A 19113-nucleotide genomic window follows, 5' to 3' on the forward strand; every position below is an offset into this window, starting at 1 on the left:
CCCAGGCTAGGGGTCGAATCGGAGTTGTAGCCACCGGCCTACACCAGAGCCACAGCAACACAGGATCCGAGCCGCGTCTGCAACCTACCGGATCGTTAACCCACTGAGCAAGGGCAGGGACCGAACCTGCAACCTTCATGGTTCCTAGTCAGATTTGTTAACCACTGCGCCACGACGGGAACTCCAGAAATCCAAACTCTTAACACTAAAGACAGTCATCAAATCACAAGGGAAGAGAGTGAAAAAAGAAAGGAACACAGAAGAAATTAAAAAACCAGTAAACTATTAACAAAATGGCAATAAGTACATACTATCAATCATTACTTTAAATGTAAGTAGACTAAATGCACCAATTAAAAGACAAAGGGTGGCTGAAGGATACAAAAACAAGACTCATATGTATGCACCTGTAAGACTCACTTCAGGTCTAATGACACCCACAAAGTTAAGAGGATAGAAAAAGGTATTACATGGAAGTGGAAAAGAAAAGAAACCTGGGGTAGCAGTACTCATATCAGACAAATTAAGCTTTAAAACAAAGATCTTGACAGACAAAAGTCATCACATAATAGATCAATTCAACAAGAAGATATAACAATTGTAAATAAATATGCACCCAACATAGGAGCACCGAAATACATAACACAAATATTAACATACATAAAGAGAGAAAATTGACAATAACACAATAATAGTGGGGCACTTTAACACCCCACTTACATCAATGGATAGATCATCCAGACAGAAAATCAATAAACACTGGCTCTAAACAACTCATTAGACCAGATGGATTTAATAGAGATATCTAGATATAGGCATGGGCATCTAAATACATAGAGTATTCTATCCAAAAGCAGCAGAGTTCACATTCTTTTCAAGTGCATAGGGAATATTATTGTCCAGGATAAATCACATGCTACGTCACAAAACAAGCCATAAATTTAAGACTGAAATTATATCAATCATCTTTTCTGACCACAACATTATATGAGACTAGAATCAACTACAAGAAAAAAACTGCAAAAAATACAAACATATGGAGGCTAAACAACATGCTACTAAACAAGTGAAGAAATCTAAGAGGAAATTAAAAAAAAAATCTGGAAACAAATGAAAACAGAAACAGAATAATCCAAAAATTTATGGAATGTAGCAAAAACAATTCTAAGACAAAAGTAGCAATTACAAGCCTACCTCATGAAACAAGAAATAGCGCAAATAAACAACATAATCTTCCACCTAAAGAATGAGAGGAAGAAAAGAAAAAACAAAAGCCAAAGTTGGTAGAAGGAAAGAAACAGTTACAACTGACACCACAGAAATATAAAGAATTGTAAGAAATGACTACAGACAATTGTGTCCAATAAAATGGACAACCTAGAAGAAATGGATAAACTATCGGAAATGTACAATCTCCCAAGACTGAACTAGGAAGAAACAGGAAACTTATGAACAGGCCAATTACTAGTAAAAGAAATTGAATCAGTAATTAAAAACACTTAATTCCCAACAAATAAAACTCCAAGACCATAGGGCTTCACAGGCAAATATTTAAAAAAGAGCTAACACTTATCTTTCTCAAACTATTTCAAAAAAATTGAAGAGGAAGGAATGTTTCCAAACTCACTGTACAGGGCTAGTATCACCCTGACACCAAAACCAGATAAAAACACCAGAAGAAAAAAAAAAAATACAGACCAATATCATTGATGGACACAGAAGCAAAAATTCTCAACAACCTATTAGAAAACTGAATTCAACATTACATCACAAGGATCATACACCATGATGAAGTGGGATTTATCATAGGGATGAAAGGATGGTTCAATACCTGCAAAATGATGTGAAACACATTAACAAATTACAGAATAAAAATCTTTTGATCATCTCAATAAACGCAAAAAAAGCGTCTGACAAATTTCAACACCCATTTATAATAAAAACTATAAACAAAATGGGTATAAAGGGAACATACTGGTGTTCCCTGGTGGCCTAGCAGTTAAGGATTTGGCATTGCTATGGCTTGGGTTCAATCCCAGGCCTGGGAACTTTCACATGTGTGGCCAAAAATAATAAATAAATAATCAAATAAAACATATCCCAACATAATAAAGCCAAAAATAAAAAGCTCACAGCTAACATCATACTCAACACTTAAAAAATGAAAGAATTTCCTTTATGATCAGGAACAAGACAAATATACTCTCATCACTTTCATTCAACATAATACTGGAAGTCTTAGCGATGGCAATCAGACAAGAAAAAACTTTATTTTTTATCTTTGTAGGGATGCACCTGCGGCACATGGCGGTTCCCAGGCTAGGGTCGAATTGGAGCTGTAGCCACCAGCCTAAACCACAGCCATAGCAATGCAGGATCTAAGTCACATCGGAAACCTACACCACAGCTCTGGACAACGCCTGATCCTTAACCCACTGAGTGAGGCCAGGGACGAAGGCCAACCTTTGTCCTCATGGATGCTAGTCAAATTCATTTCTGCTGAACCACGACAGGGAACTCCATTAAAAGAAACCAAATTGGGAAGGAAGAAGCAAATCTGTCACTGTTTACAGATTACATGATACTATTTATAGAAAATCCTAAAGGTGCCATCAAACTACTAGAACACATCAATCAATGTGGTAAAGCTGCAGGACAAAACAAAAATCTAGTACATTTCTATGGTCTAATAACTATCAGAAGGAGAAATTAGAAAATAATCTCATTTACAATTTCATCAAAAAGAATAAAGTAGCTGGGGGGGAAAAAAAAATCTAACCAAGGAGGTAAAAAATTTATACCCTGAAAACTCTAAGACTGATGAAAGAAACTGAAAGCAACACAAACAAATGGAGAGGTATATTGTGCTCATGGCAGAATTAATATTGTTAAAATGACTATACTACCCAAGGTAATCTACAGATTCAATGCAATCCCTATCAAAACACCAAGAGCATTTTTCACAGAACTAGAACAAAGAATCCTAGTATTTGTATAGAAACACCCAGAAAAAAATAGCCACAGCAATCCTTAGAAAGAACATAGTTGGAGGTATCATGCTCCTTGATTTCAAACTATTCTACAAAGCTACAGTCATCAAAATAGTATGATACTGGCACAAAAACAGGCACATTGATCAGTGGAACATAACAGAGAGCCCAGAAATAAACCCATGCTTACATGGTCAATCATCTATGACAAAGGAGGCAAGAAGATACAATGGGGAAAAGACAGCCTCGTCAATAAATGGTATTGGGTAAAACTAGACAGTTACATGCAAAAAGAATCAAACCAGACAACTTTCCCGTCACATACCCCAAAATAAATAAAAAATGGATTAAAGATTTAAATGTAAGATCCAAAACCATAAAACTCTTAGAAAATAGGCAATATGCGCTTTGACATCAGTCTTAGGGATATTTTTTTGGCTATGTCTCCCTAGGCAAGGGAAACAGAAGCAAAAATAAACAAAATGGGCTATATAAAACCAAAAGGCTTTTGCAGAGCAAAGGGAACTATAAACAAAATGACAAGGCGGGCTACTGAGCGGGAGAAGATATTTGCCTCTTAATATTAGATATTTGCATCAATATACCTGATGAGAGGCTAACAGTCAAACATATAAAGAATTCATATAACTTGGGAGTTCCCTTTGTGGCTCAACAGTTAACAAACCCAACTAGGATCCCATGAGGATGAGGGTTCAATCCCTGGCTTCATTCAGTGGGTCAGGGATCCGGCATTGCTTTGAGCTGTGGTGTAGGTCACACACTCGGCTCAGATCCCACGTTGCTGTGGCTGTGGCGTAGGGCTGCAGCTATAGCTCTGATTCAACCCCTAGCCTGGGAACTTCCATATGCCACAAGTGTGGCCCTAAAATAGCAAAAAAAAGAAAGAAAAAAAAGAAAGAATTCGCATAACTCAATATTGTAAAAACAAACAACTTGATTAGACAATGGGCATGAGTTCAATCCCTGACCTGGGAACTTCTGCATGCTAGAGACATGGCCAAAACAAACAAACAAACAAAAGAAAAAGAAAGTAAACCTCTAGAAGAAAGGGAAGAATAAATAAGTGTGGGTGAGGATGTGGAGAAAAGATAACCCCCATGCACTACTGGTGGGAAAGTAAACTGGTAAAGCCATTACGTAAAACAGTATAGTGGTTCCTCAAAAAATTAAAAACAGAACTACCATAGCGACCCAGCAAATCAATTCTGAGTATTTTTCCAAAAATTAAATACATTAACTTGAAAAGGTACATGCAGAGTTCCCGTCATGGCTCAGTGGTTAACGAATCCGACTAGGAACCATGAGGTTGTGGGTTCGATCCCTGGCCTTGCTCGGTGGGTTAAGGATCCGGCGTTGCCGTGAGCTGTGGTGTAGCTCGAAGACGTGGTTGGGATCCCAAGTTGCTGTGGCTCTGGTGTAGGCCGGTGGCTACAGCTCTGATTAGACCCCTAGCCTGGGAACTCCATATGCTGAGGGAGCGGCCCTAGAAAAGGCAAAAAGACAAAAAAAAAAAAGAAAAGGGACATGCACTCCAACATTCATTACAGCATTATTTTCAATAGCTAAGATGGGAAAGCAACCTAAGTATCCACTGATACATGAATGGATAAAGAAAATGTGGGAGATACACACACACACATACACACACACACATTACCCAGCCATAAAAAAGAATAAAATCCTGTCATTTGCAACATTATGGACTTGGAAGGTATTATGCTAAGTGAAATAAAACAGAAAGACAAATACCATATGATTTTCACTTACACAAATAATCTAAAAAACAAAACGAATGAATACAACAAAACAGAAACAAAGTCATACGTACAGAAAACAAACAGGTAGTTGTCAGAGGGGAGAGTAAGGCGGGGAGGAGGAAAGAAAAAGACAGGTAACTATGAGAGTTAATGAATGTTAATTAGCTTGATTGTGGTGACCATTTCACAATGCAGATTTAGAGTTCTCTCGTGGTGCAGCGGGTTAAGGATCTGGCATTGTCATCGCAGCAGCTTGGGTGGCTGATGTGGTATGAATTCAAACCATGGCTCAAGAATGTCCATATCACAGCTGCAGCCAAAAAAAACCCCAAAACCAAAAAAATAACAACAAAAACACAATGTAGATTTATATGAAACCATCATATTGGTAAAATATATACCTCAGTAAAGCTGGAAGAAAAAAAAAATGAACAGAAGCCAGCACATGAAGGGCCTTGTGTACCATATTAACGAGTATGAACTTCATCCTATAAGTAAATGGAATGCAATAAGGGTTTTTTTTGGGGGGCTTTCAGAAGTTCCCAGGCCAGAAGTGACCCAAGTCATAGCAGTGGCATTGCTGGACTCTTAACCCGCTACACATGAGAACTCCAAATCTACACTGTGAAATGGTCACCACAATCAAGCTAATTAACATTCAATAACTCACATCAGTGACCCAAGTCACAGCAGTGGCAATGCCAGGTTCTTAACCTGCTGAGCCACTGGGGAACTCCCACTAAAGGGTTTTGAGACGTGATACGATCAGATACTATTTTGAAGGGAAAATACTCACCTCATTTTGAAGGGAAACAGAATGGAGGGGAATAATAATGGATACAAGGAACCCACATGAGAGGCTGTTTTGAAAGACAGTGGCCTGGACCAGAAATGCCAATAGAATGTGAAATAACAAATGAATTCACACACTATTTAGGAAGTAGAACCAACAGATTTTCCTAACATATTAAAGGCAGAGTTTGAGGGAGAGGAAAAGGTTAGGAAGGTATAGCACTATCATCACCAAGATGGTGGCCATTACTTACAAACAGGCCTGCAGATGAAAAGATACTGATTTCTGTCTGGGAGATGCTAAGCCTGAGACATCAAAACCAGAATGCTACATTGGTCTGGAAGTCGTTAGAAAAATAAAGGCTAGAGATAGAATTTGAAGAGTAATCATATATACACAGAACTGAAATACAGGTATGATTCAGATCACCTAGGAAAAAGGTGAGAGATAGGAGTAGAGTGCACAGGTAGAAGCTGAAACGCTGAGGAGCACTATTTAAGAGGATTTAGTTATCCATGAATGCTACAGGACATGCCAACATTCACACCAAAGGCAGCACCAGTAAAGCAGAAGCAGTACAAAACTAGCTGATAATTGTTCTAGCCAAGTTTCTTAATTAATCTTAGTTAATCAGCTTTAAGAACACAAAAGAGGAGTTCCCGTCATGGTGCAGTGTTAATGAATCCGACTAGGAACCATGAGGTTGCGGGTTCGATCCCTGGCCTCGCTCAGTGGGTTAAGGATCTGGCATTGCCGTGAGCTGTGGTGTAGGTCGCAGACATGGCTCGGATCCCGAGTTGCTGTGGCTCTGGCGTAGGCTGGGGGCTACAGCTCCAATTCGACCCCTAGCCTGGGAACCTTCATATGCTACAGGAAGTGGACCTAAAAAAGGCAAAAAGACAAAAATAAATAAATAAATAAACCACAAAAGAAACACTCACTATTTAAGCAAGGTCATCCTAGGAGAAAGAGTGAAATCTGGCAAGAAAACTGGGCCCAAAAAAATAAAGCAACATTCTAGTCTGGCTATACCACCTATGTGATCTCGGTGACTAAATCTGGGTTTTTTCCATATATAAATTGAGCTCTCAGAAAGCCTTTTATAAGTCAAAGATTCAATGATTCTCTTCAGATTATATTATAGTCAAGGTACATATACAAATATGATAAAAAGATAGTAAGTAGGAGTTCCCATCGTGGCTCAGTGGTTAACGAATCCGAATGGGAACCATGAGGTTGTGGGTTCGATCCCTGGCCTTGCTCAGTGGGTTAAGGATCCAGCATTGCCATGAGCTGTGGTGTGGGTCGCAGATGTGGCTCAGATTCCGTGTTGCTGTGGCTCTGGCGTAGGCCAGTGGCTGCAGCTCCGATTAGACCCCTAGCCTGGGAACCTCTGTATGCCGTGGGTGTGGCCTTGAAAAGACAAAAGACAAAAGATAAAAAAAAAAAAAAAATAGTAAGTATATAACGGTGGATAAGACCATGAGCTTTGGATTCAACTAAACCTAAAACTCTAATTCCTTTTCTTTATTTATAGGGATAAGAAAGTAAGTTGCTCAATTTCTTTACACTTAAGTTTCTATAGGCATAAAAAACAGATATTAAAAGCTTTCTCCAAGATTTTATAGGTAAATGAGATAAAGTACACACAAAGTGCTTCTGAACAATGCCTAGTACAATAACACTTATCTATCATTAAAGTTTAAATACTATTAGTGATATACTCCTAATCCATCCATAAAAATATAGCCCCTCCTACACCATGAACCATGTAGAGCAAGGGCTGCCACATATTAAAATATGACACATTTGGTGAAGAACAAAGAGAAGCAGAATGGCTTGTAGGGGTTGGCCTTTGTACCTGGAGGTCCTGCTGCAGCTGCATCTTCCATGAGTTCTCCCTCTTCCAATTCCATGTTATTGTATTCCACATCATTTTCTCCAGACCTAAGAATATACAAAATTCATCATTCCACACAGAAAGTACAAATAACATTATCTGTCACATCTTAATGAATTTTAATAACAACAGTGCAGAGCTTTCTCCTGTGATCTAATCAGATATTTCTAAATACAAAAATGAGGGAAAAGACTTTTGTCATTATCACATGTATGGGTAGTTTCTTTTTTTTTTTTTTGCCTTTTTTAGGGCTGCACCTGCAGTATATGGAGGTTCCCAGGCTAGGGGTCTAATCAGAGCTGTAGCTGCTGGCCTATACCACAGCCACGGCAACTCGGGATCTGAGCCACGTCTGCAACCCACACCACAGTTCACAGCAACACCGGATCCTTAACCCACTAAGCGAGGCCAGGGATCAAACCCGCAACCTCATGGTTCCTAGCTGGATTCGTTAACCACTGCGCCACGACAGAAACTCCTGTATGGGTAGTGTTAATGTGCAATCTGTCTTTTTAAAATACCAAAAGGGGTTAGCCACATTTAATTTCTAAAACTGAAAATCTGAGAACCATTATAAACAAAACAGATGATAGCTTCAAAGAATACATAATTTAATGGTAGTAAATTAGGCTTAAAACACTACATTTTAAGGTTAAGAAAGATATTCAAATTACTGTATGTGACTATTTTCTTAAAATATTATTTCAGAAAAGAAGGTGTTATCTATCAAAACACAATTACTTTTTTAAGCCTGCACCTGTGGCATATTCGAGTTCCCAGGCTAAGGGTGAAATCAGAGCTACAGCTGCCAGCCGATGTCACAGCCACAGCTACCACAGGATCCGAGCGGCATCTGAGACCTATGTCGCAGCTTGGGGCAATGCCAGATCCTTAATCCACTAGTATCCATGAGGATGTGGTTCCATTCTATATACCGTAGGTGCAGCTTTATAAAGGAAAATAAAGACTCTATAGAGATGGTTCTAAACGCATACAGCAAACAATGACAACACCTCCTCAGAAGATGTACTAAAATCTACAACAAGAGTGAGTCTATAGTACTTGAACCAAGACCACTTCTCCCCCTTCCATTTCAATGACAGAGAAATTCCACTTCAAACTGGCGTAGCAAAGAACATAGGGCCCCCATTTCCAACAGCTCCCAATAGAAGGGCTATATACCTAGGAATATACCAGGAGGGGCAAGACGTAGCATTTCTCATCCCATTCCTAGCTACGTGTGGGCTAAGGCTAAGATCAGATATATGTGGCCAAGAGGTAGGAATTCCCTTGTTCTCCCCTGTCCCAAGGCTCTACCTTGGACACAGCATGCTGAGAATACCGGGGCCAAGATCACCCTTGCCCCAATTCACTCATGAAGCAGAAGTCCCAGACCTGAGAAGACAAGCTGAAAAGATCAGAGGCTAGAGCCCCCAACCTGCCAACCCCCACTGGCTCAGCTTCTAAAGGGAGAGAAATAATCACACCTTTGCCCTCACTCCAGCTTCAGAACTCTAGCTCAGAGATTTTGCCTGGAGGAATAAACAGGCTATAAAAAAAGTCACAGCAAATGGTGCAAAACACAGCATACGAAAATACTCTAAAATGGAATCCACCAAAACAAAGAATTACACACCATGGCAGAGTAGAATTCATCCAAGGAATGCGAAGTTGGTTTAAAATCTGAAAATCAACTGTGATACAACATACCAATGTGGGGGGGGGGAACTACATGATCATCTGAATAGATGCAGCAAGAGATTTGACAAAATCCAATTCCCTTTCATAATAAAAACACTCAATAAACTAGGACGAGATGGGAACATCCTCAAAGTTGATAAGGAACATCTATGGAAAACCACCACTAACATCACACTTAATGGTGTGCTTTCCCTCTAAGATCAGGAACAAGACAAGAAAGAATATCCACTCCCACATTCCAGAAAGTGAACTCAGGCAAGTAAGGGATCAGACTGGAAAAAAAGTGTTTTTGTAGAAGAAATGAAAAACCTAAAGAATCCATCAAAAAACTATTAGAATAAATGAGTTGGCAAGGTTACAGGGTACAAAAATCAACTATTTTCACATACATGCAAAGAACAATCTACAACAGAAATTAAAAAGAAAATTCAATTCCATTTACAATAGCATGCAAAAGAATAAGATACCCAGGAACGAATTTAGCAAAGAGCATGTAAGACATATATTACGAAAATTATAAAACACTGTTGGAAGATTAAAAACTTCTGCTTGGCAAAAAGATCTTATTAAGAAGACAAGCTAATTTATAACATGCATATCTATTTGAAATATATAGAGGAAAATATTCAATTGAATTCATATATATCAATAAATTTTAATTTCATACAAGCTAAAGAATAAATTTTATATTAAACATCAAAAAAAAAAAAAGAAGACAAGCTAGAGAGAGAGACAAAATGTATTTGCAAAGCAAGTATCCAAATCCAACAAAGGACTAGTATCTAATATATAAAGAACTCTCTAGTTGCCAGGGTGAATGGGGACTTTATTGCTTAGTGGGTACAGAGTTTAGTTTGGGAAGATAAAAAAAAGCTCTGGAAATAGATGGTGGTGATTAATGGCTCCACAACAATATGAATACTTAATGCCACTGAACTGCCCTTAGAAATGTTATTTTACTATTAATTAAAAAGCTCAACAGTTAAAAAAAAGTCCACAGACACCTACAATCAATTAATTTTCAACAAGGAGGCAAGAATATTAAATGGAAAAAAAGTCTCTTCAGCAGGTGGTGGGGGCAAAACTGGACAGCTGCATCTAAATCAATGAAACTAGAATACACCTTCACACCATGAACAAAAATAAACTCAAACCTCCTAGAAGTGAACATAGGCAATATGTTCTCCAACATGTACAAATGTTTTCTTGGATCAGTCTCCAAAAGCAATAGAAATAAAAACAAAAATAAACCAGTGGGACCTAATCAAACTTACAAGCTTTTGCACATCAAAGGAAACCACAAACACAACACCCTACAGAATGGGAGAAAACAGTTGCCAATGATGCAACTGACAAGAGCTTAATCTCCAAAATACATAAACAACTCATATAACCCAAAAACAAAACAAACAACCCAATCGAAAAATGGAGACAAGACCTAAATGGACATTTCTCCAAAGAAGACATAGAGATGGCCAGCAGGCACATGAAAAAATTCTCAACATCACTAATTATTAGAGAAATGTGAATCGAAACTACGAAGAGATAACACCCCACATGGGTCAGAATGGCTGTCATTAATAAGTCTACAAATAATAAATACTGGAGAGGGTGTCAAGGAAAGGGAACACTTCCACACTGTTAGTGGGAATGTAAACTGGTACAATCACTATGGAAAACAGTATGGAGGTTCCTCAGAAGACTAAATATAGAACTACCATATGATCTAGCAATCCCACTCCTGGGCATACATCCAGAGAAAACTACACTTCAAAAAAATATATGCACTTGTATGTTCACATCAGCACTATTCACAATAGCTAAGACATGGAAACAACCTAACTGCCCACCGACAGATGAACAGATTAAGAAGATGTGGTACATACACACGATGGAATACTACTCAGCCATAAAAAAGAACGAAACACCATTTGCAGCAACTAGAGCTTATCATACTAAGTCAGAAAGAGAAATACAAACACATAAGATATCACCTATATGTGGAATCTAAAAGATGGCACAAATGATCTTATCTATAGAACAGAAACAGACTCACAGACATGGGGGGCATACATGTGGTTGCCAAGGGGGAGGAGGAGAGAGTGGGAATTACTGGGAGTATGAGGTTAGTAGATGCAAATTATCATATTTAGAATGGATAAGCAATAAGGCCCTACTGTACAGTACAGGAAACTATATCCAATTTCCTATGATAAAACAAAACAGAAAATAATGAGAAAAAGAATGCGTGTGCATATATACATATGTGAATGACTGGGTCACTTTGCTGTACAGTAGACACTGTCACAACATTATAAATCAACTATACTTTAATAAAAAAAATTTGGTTTACAGCGTTCCCATTGTGGCTCAGTGATAACGAACCCAACTAGTATCCTATGAGGATGTGGGTTCGACCTCGGGCCTCGCTCAGTGGGTGGGTTGGTAATCTGGCGTTGCTGTGAGCTATGGTGTAGGTTGCAGACATGGCTGAATTTTTACAAGATGTTACTACTGGGGAAAACTGGGTAAAGGGTATATGGGATCTTGGATTTTTTTCTTATAACTGCAAGTGAACTTACAATTACTTCAAAATAAAAAGAAAAAAACAGCAACAAAATATATACTACTAATATAGAAAAGACTGAGGTGGAGGAAGAGAAAACAAAGGCCCATTTGATAAATGTGTTCCAGCTAACTAAAAGCTGTTTATTAATCATTATCCAAATCAACCATATACCTATTTATTACCCAGATAAAAAAGGAAGTACTGATTTTAATTTGTAAGAGCTAACAATTTATAATTCCCTAAATGCTCAAATTAGCTCAGTATTAATTGTGCTGTTTCTATGAATTATACAACAGTTTGAATCAAGATATTACTGTAGATGTATGTTTATAAAGGGAGCATAATCAAATACCTTCTAGCAGAAAAAGCTTTAAAAGGTCAATCTAATGAAAGGCTGTGAATCAAATTTTATGTAAAAAACTACCTTGAAAAACGTCAAGAGACCTAACAGTCAAAAGACTTATTAATTCAGATAGAACAGATATTTAAGCTATTAGCAAGGAGTCCACTATATAGAATCACCATCTAAAAGACTTTTCCATGTCGATTCAAATCAATCAGTTATATTTTATATATCTAAAAATATCACCAATAATGATTTCTGATTTGTTGACTTAAATGCTTCACATTTTAACTAACCCTTTTAGACAGTTTGCCATGAATGCTAAAGGGGAAACATTAATTGAAAAAGGTCTATTTGGAAGAGCTCATTTGTGGTTAATGAAGGTTAAGTCAAATAGGGGGTTTAAAACTCTTGCCTTACTCTTGTGAAATGGCTGGTGCCAAGGCTGGGATAGAAAAAGAATGGTTTGTACCACCAGAAAATAAGAAACGGCTTAAAAAATGATGAACACATCTCAAAAGGACATAGGGGTTTTTAACAGGCTCCCACTGGCCAAATCCAGGAAAATCTGAGCAACATTTTATGATAGTAAATGGAGTAAACTATTTAAAAATACAAAACTCCATGGAGCCTACACTAATGAAATCAATTAGTTAATTAAAGAATGGCATAGATGGAAAAGCTCTTCCTTAGAGAAGAATTCCAATTAATAAATGTAGAAGGAATAACAGCATTAGAAAATCAGTTTGGCAATCAACACTATAATCCTTTTCATGCAGGATCATCAATGGAAGGTAAAACTAGGGGACAAAAGCACAATGAGAAATAAGATTATTTACAGTCTCCAAATATGTCCCATGAGATACTTATTACAAAAGGGAATAGTAGTCATTTTAGAGATCGGGCAGACATCGTCTTAACCATGTGATCTAAATCAATCGACCGTAATGGGACAGATGCAAGATGTGTTCTCAACCTTCTCTTCATATATGATGCACTGAAAAGGCGACATTATCATTTCCTTTTTTTATTTTTTATTTTTATTTATTTATTTTTTTGGTCTTTTTAGCTATTTCTTCGGCCGCTCCCGCGGCATATGGAGGTTCCCAGGCTAGGGGTCGAATCGGAGCTGTAGCCACCAGCCTACGCCAGAGCCACAGCAACGCAGGATCCGAGCCGCGTCTGCGACCTACACCACAGCTCACGGCAACGCCGGATCGTTAACCCACTGAGCAAGGGCAGGGACCGAACGCGCAACCTCATGGTTCCTAGTCGGATTCGTTAACCACTGCACCATGACGGGAACTCCCTCCTTTTTTAATTTTATTTTTTTTTAGGGCTGCACCCTCGGCACGTGGAAGTTCCCAGGACAGGGGTCGAATTGGAGCTGTAGCTGCTGGCCTATGTAACACCAGATCCAAGCCTCATCTTTGACCTACACCATAGCTCACAGCAACACTGGATCCTTAACCCACTGAGCGAGGCCAGGGTTCAAACCTGCATCCTCATGGATACTAGTCAGATTCGTTTCCGCTGAGCCACAAAGGAACTCCCTATACAATCATTTCTGTATTATCTCTTATCCCAACAGTATACAACCTCCATCTAATTGTAAGGAAACATCAGACTATTTCAAATTGAGGGATTTCCTACAAAATAACTGCTCTGTATTTCTCCAAAGTGTTGCAAGTCATGAAAAAAAGAAAAAGAAAAAGAAAAAAAGACTATATGACCCAGTCTGAAGCAAACTAAAGTCTTAAAAAACAACATGTAATCCTGAATTGGATCCTAAACCAAAGGATATCTCTGGCAAAATTACTACAAGGCCGCAGATCATAGCATTACATAAGAAACACTTGATTCTATGAAGTATAGAATGAGAAGTGGATTCACTCTCAAAATCTCAGGAGTTCCTGTTGTGGCTCAGTGGTAACGAACCTGGCTAGTATCCATGAGGATGAGGGTTTGATCCCTGGCCTCACTCAGTAGGTTAAGGATCCGGAAGTCGTGGCAGCTGCAGACTTGGCTCAGATCATGCTTTACTATGGCTGTGGTGTACGCTGGTGGCCACAGCTCTGATTCGACCGCTAGCCTGGGAACTTCCATATGCCGTGGGTGTGGCTCTAAAAAGACAAAAAACCCAAAAACTCAAAAAATTATACATAGAGAGAAAAAAGAGAGAAATATAACAAAGCAAAACATTAACATTTAGGGAATTAATCTGGGCAAAGGAAGTATAGGAATTGTCTGTTATAATTTTCCAACTTTTCTTAAATATGAAATAACTACAAAATTAAAAGTTAAAACTAGGAATTTCCTTGTGGTGGAGCAGGTTAAGGATCCAGCACTGTTGCTGCATTGGCTTGGGTTCAATCCCTGGCCTGGGAACTTCCCTATGCCGTGGATGCAGCCAAAAAAAAGTTAAAACTGTAACTCGGTTTGGAACTCAGAGATGAGAGGAAAGAAACTAATTCACTCTTTCCTTCAAGTTCGTTTGTTTAGGTAAGATAGTGTTGATCAAAAAACCTCAATATCCTCACTTTTAAGCCCAACTTAATTAATATGCTTCTAATAATTCCCACTTAGATGATTTATAGCAGTAGTAAATGTAAGACACTCACATAGTTTCTTCATCAATATCATTTTCTTCTGTGTTACTTGTTGCTGTGGAACTGGCAGAGGAACTGCTGCCATCAAGGTGATTTACTTCATCTTCACCAACAAGATCCAGATCCAGATCTCCATCCGAAAGCTCATGCTAGGTTAAGGCAAAGAAACAAGATTTCTTTCTTTTCTTTTCTTTTTTTTTTTTTTTTTTTTTTTTTTGTCTTTTTGCTATTTCTTGGGCCACTCCCGTGGCATATGGAGGTTCCCAGGCTAGGGGTCAGATCGGAGCTGTAGCCTCTGGCCTACACCAAAGCCACAGCAACACAGGATCCGAGCCGCGTCTGCAACCTACACCACCGCTCATGGCAATGCCAGATCGTTAACCCACTGAGCAAGGGCAAGGACCGAACCCGCAACCTCATGGTTCCTAGTTGGATTCGTTAACCACTGTGCCACAACGGAAACTCCAGAAACAAGATTTCTATTTCAAATGTTTTCACTCAGTTTGTCCCAGCCAGCCCATGGACCAAGCACCAAAGAATAATATAATCATCAGAAACTCTGCTCCTGTGCCTGGATTGCTGAGCCCTGCAGAGATAAATCACTCAACCACATTGCCTAGTAACCACTAGTAATTAACTTCTGCCAGTTTCAGCTGGGCCCTCGATGTGAATGGAAATGTTTCATACCGTCCATATCAGCTTCCAGTAAGGCTCTTCAAAGAGTAACATTTCAAACCACCACTCCTCAAGGCTGCCTAACCTTTATAATCCTCCAGGTAATTATAAAACCCCATCACCTATCTACTCAGAAAAATATATTGGCTATTAAGCACAAATGCCCCCGACTTTTAGCTGCTCTAGCTGCAAACTCCTCCGTTCTTTTAACTCTATTAAAGGTTAACTGCTTCACCTGAGTGCTCCATTCAAACCTCTATTATCTCCTTAAACACTTTGTTTTATCAAAACCCTGGAACTCATCTTCAATCTCTCTCCCTCATGGCTCCTAACATATACCCCAAGCCTCCCATCTTACAAATAACAGCTGTAACAAAAAAGGCTTATTTCTCCATCACCCTCTTACCTTAAACAGTAACAACCACTTTCTGAATTCTCATTCTAGCTGTTTAGCTGGAACAAAATCTGGCTATCTCCCAAATCCTAAATCATTCTACCTACATATGCAATGACAAGGTGCTTTTAGATTCAATGAATGGAAACTGGACATCTTTTTAAAAGCCACAATTTGTACAGTTTCTAGAATATACACCAAAGTTTGTTTTGTAGAATATACAGTTTTCTATAAATTATTGGAATCTAGAAACACTTTTGATTCTACAACTTCTGACTTACAGAGGGTATACACTAACAATGAAAATATAAATGAACAAGATTTTCAGCACATTGATTCCCCCTATAGTCTATGTTAGAAATCACTGTATCATTTTTCTTTTCAAACATAAAACAAATCTAGAACGGGTCTAATTATTACATGATAATCTTCATTTTGAATCTTCTCCTCATCTTCTTCATCCTCTTTGACCTCTCTTACAGAAGCTGTAGTAGAACAATCCTGGAGAAGCATGTCAGCACATGATCCAGACTTCTTAGCTCGTGTCTCAGGAGTTTCATCATTTTGGGGACTAAGATGATTATCTGGTGGTGACAAATCTCTCGATTTCTGAGTTCGAGACAACTCAATAGTAAGTCTCTATTAAAACAAGAATTATACAAATGTGAGTATTAAGTAGTGCTTCACTAGTACAGTAAATTATTTCAAATGAAAATAACTACATGTATCCAAATGGTCATAAAACCATTGTTTTTCTCTCATTATGGCTGCATCTGTGGCTTATCAAAGTTCAGCTGCACCTACACCACACCTTGCAGCAACACCAGATCCCCAACCCACTGAGCAAGACCAGGGATTGAACCTGAATCCTCACAGAGACTATGTCAGGTCCTTAACCTGCTGGTCTACAATGAGAACTCCAAAACCATTTCTTGAACCATCTCATATCTTTCTGACTTTTGCTTATGGAAAAATCTATGACAAAGAAAAATTGCACAATGTATTCTCATCTTTTCTTTTCTAGCCCAAGCTATATACACAATTAGCAAACTGTGGAATAAATAAGGCAGTTTTAAATAGTATTCTTAACATGAAAATTTCTGGTAATAGTACACTTAATATGAAATTTTTCCTTCCTCATGTATTAACCACCTCAACCCTTCAAAATCCTCATCCAATTCCAATATCCATTGGTAGGAAGAAATATTCCTTATGCAATTTAGTTTACCATTGTAAAATAAAAAGTCAGGGAGTTCTTGCTGTGGTGCAGTGGAAACAAATCCGACTAGTATCCATGAAGATGCAGGTTCAATCTCTGGCCTTGCCAGTGGGGGGATCTGGTATTGTCATGAGCTGTGATGTAGGTTGCAGACACAGATGTGCTGTGCTATGGGCTGGCAGCTGTAGTTCCAATTCAACCCCCAGCCTGGGAACTTCCATATGCAAGGGTGGCCCTAACAAGCCAAACAAACAAACAAACAAACAAACAAGTCATTAAGTGATCATCCCCAGCACTCAATTCAACAATACTGAGAACTGAATATGGGGCAATTTTCAATTGTTCTATAGCTTAGAATCCTCTCAATTTGAGACAGCATGGCAAAGAGAAATACCCACGTCACTGAGAGAAAAAGTTTACCTCAAAGTAAAGCAGCATAGTACATACAATTTTATACAATGATGGAAATGGTCTATATCTGCAGTTCCCAATACCTGAAACATGGCCGGAACAGAAAGGAACTAAAATTTTAATTCTGATTAAGTCTAAACGGCCATACGTGGCTACTGAACAGACAGTCTGGAATTGGAGACTCAAAAGGTTATAAGAATAAAGAACAAGACAACTAAGGTGTTTCTGCTGTGGCACAGTAGGTTAAAGATCTGGCATCGTAGGTCACAGATACGGCTCAGATTCACCCTCTGGCCCAGGAACTTCTGTATGCTGAGGCTGTGCCCAAAAACAAAAAAGAAAAAAAAGAAAAAAAAAAAGAATGAGACAACTGGATTATTCTACAAAATCAAAAATAGCAATAATATCCAAAATCTAATTACAAATGTAGACAATATAAAACAGTAAACCTAAAATATATGTTTTTTGCTTACCTCTTTAAGGTTATTTATTTGTTGGATATAGCTAGTCTGTGCAGCTTCCAACTGAGTAATATACCAATGCTGGTCCCGGCATTTTTGAAAGAAAGTTGGTGAACGAACCTGAAACCTTAAAAGCACATGAAAAGTAATTCAAACAGTAAGATAAGCCTTAAATCTATTATGATAAATCTACAAATATAAATTTATATGAGTTTGCTATAAGGCCAAAATTCAAAACAAACTCAGAGCTCCTGGTATTTTCCACTTATATGTGCAGTCCACAAATTATAATGACACATGGTTCTGAAAAGTCATTTATAAGTCAGCTGTCTAAACTCAAAGTGTACTTTAAAAAAAAAATAGCACTATACATCATGGTTAAACTCCCAAACTAATCTACTAAAACATATAACACTGTAAACCAGCTATAATGGAAAGAAGTAAAAATCATTAAAAAGGAAAAAAACATATTCAGTATATCTAGCTCAACTATAATGTTGATCATTAGCTGGGAATAAAAGAATCATACTATACAGGAAGGAAATGGCTAGTGTTTTCCTTCTTTCTTGCATAGGTCCAACCTTAGCAAAAGAGTCAAAGTTTGTTTTAGGGACTGTTCTTTTTCAATCCCTCTTCCATCTCATGATCCCCTATTTCATACTCCTCAGTTAAAAAAAAAATTCACTTAAAGGGCCAACTACCCAGTATTGCTCTACTGCCTCTCTGAGAGTTACATGTTCTAAATAACCTATACTCCCAACCTCTCCAGATGAGCAGTTTATAATCAAAAGTCTCCATACACAACAATATGGCATATTTCAACTAGAGTTAGGAAAAAAAGCAAGTATTTATATATATTAAAACATATATATTAAAGTAACTATTTATATATATTAAAGCATATACATGGATCTAGATAAAATCTTGATCTCAAGATTCAAAAACTAGTATTTATTAAAGCAAACACACACAAAATCTACCTTTGTTAGACAGCTAAACATGACTCCACTTACAGAGAAAAAAAATTACAGTAATGTGTAAAGATGTTTCTAAAGAAAAAGAGTCACAGGAGGCCACACTAATCTTGACCATTCCTGTTTATAACAAAACTTTTACTTAGAGCTTTGAATATTAACAGAAACAAATTCTTGTTGTGATATTTAGCTCAGCTATAATGTTGATCATTAGCTGGAAATAAAATACTATGCAGGAAGGAAATGGCTAGTGCTTTCCTTCTTTCTTGCATAGGTCCAGCCTTAGCAAAAGAGGC

The 19113-nt window shown here is 38.0% G+C and overlaps 1 protein-coding gene across 15 annotated transcripts in view; it reads right to left on the reverse strand.

Annotated features, from left to right (window-relative positions):
• The window catches only part of TRIM37 (tripartite motif containing 37), a 133740-nt gene that overhangs the window by 49436 nt on the left and 65191 nt on the right, over nt 1–19113 (reverse strand). For all 15 annotated transcript variants that reach the window (XM_084984962.1, XM_021067287.2, XM_084984961.1 and 12 more), the window contains exons 14-17: nt 17856–17970; nt 16173–16391; nt 14696–14832; nt 7423–7508 (exon numbers count right to left, since the gene is read on the reverse strand). In XM_084984962.1, the coding sequence (XP_084841088.1) occupies nt 7423–7508; nt 14696–14832; nt 16173–16391; nt 17856–17970 (557 nt within the window). The remainder of the gene's footprint in view (nt 1–7422; nt 7509–14695; nt 14833–16172; nt 16392–17855; nt 17971–19113) is intronic.

The sequence above is a fragment of the Sus scrofa genome, chromosome 12 (genome assembly GCF_054392235.1).
Source record: "Sus scrofa isolate SSC_HxYL_T2T_F1_AM1 chromosome 12, Sscrofa_HxYL_maternal_Yorkshire_Landrace_v2.0, whole genome shotgun sequence".
NCBI classification, from domain to species: Eukaryota; Metazoa; Chordata; class Mammalia; order Artiodactyla; family Suidae; genus Sus; species Sus scrofa.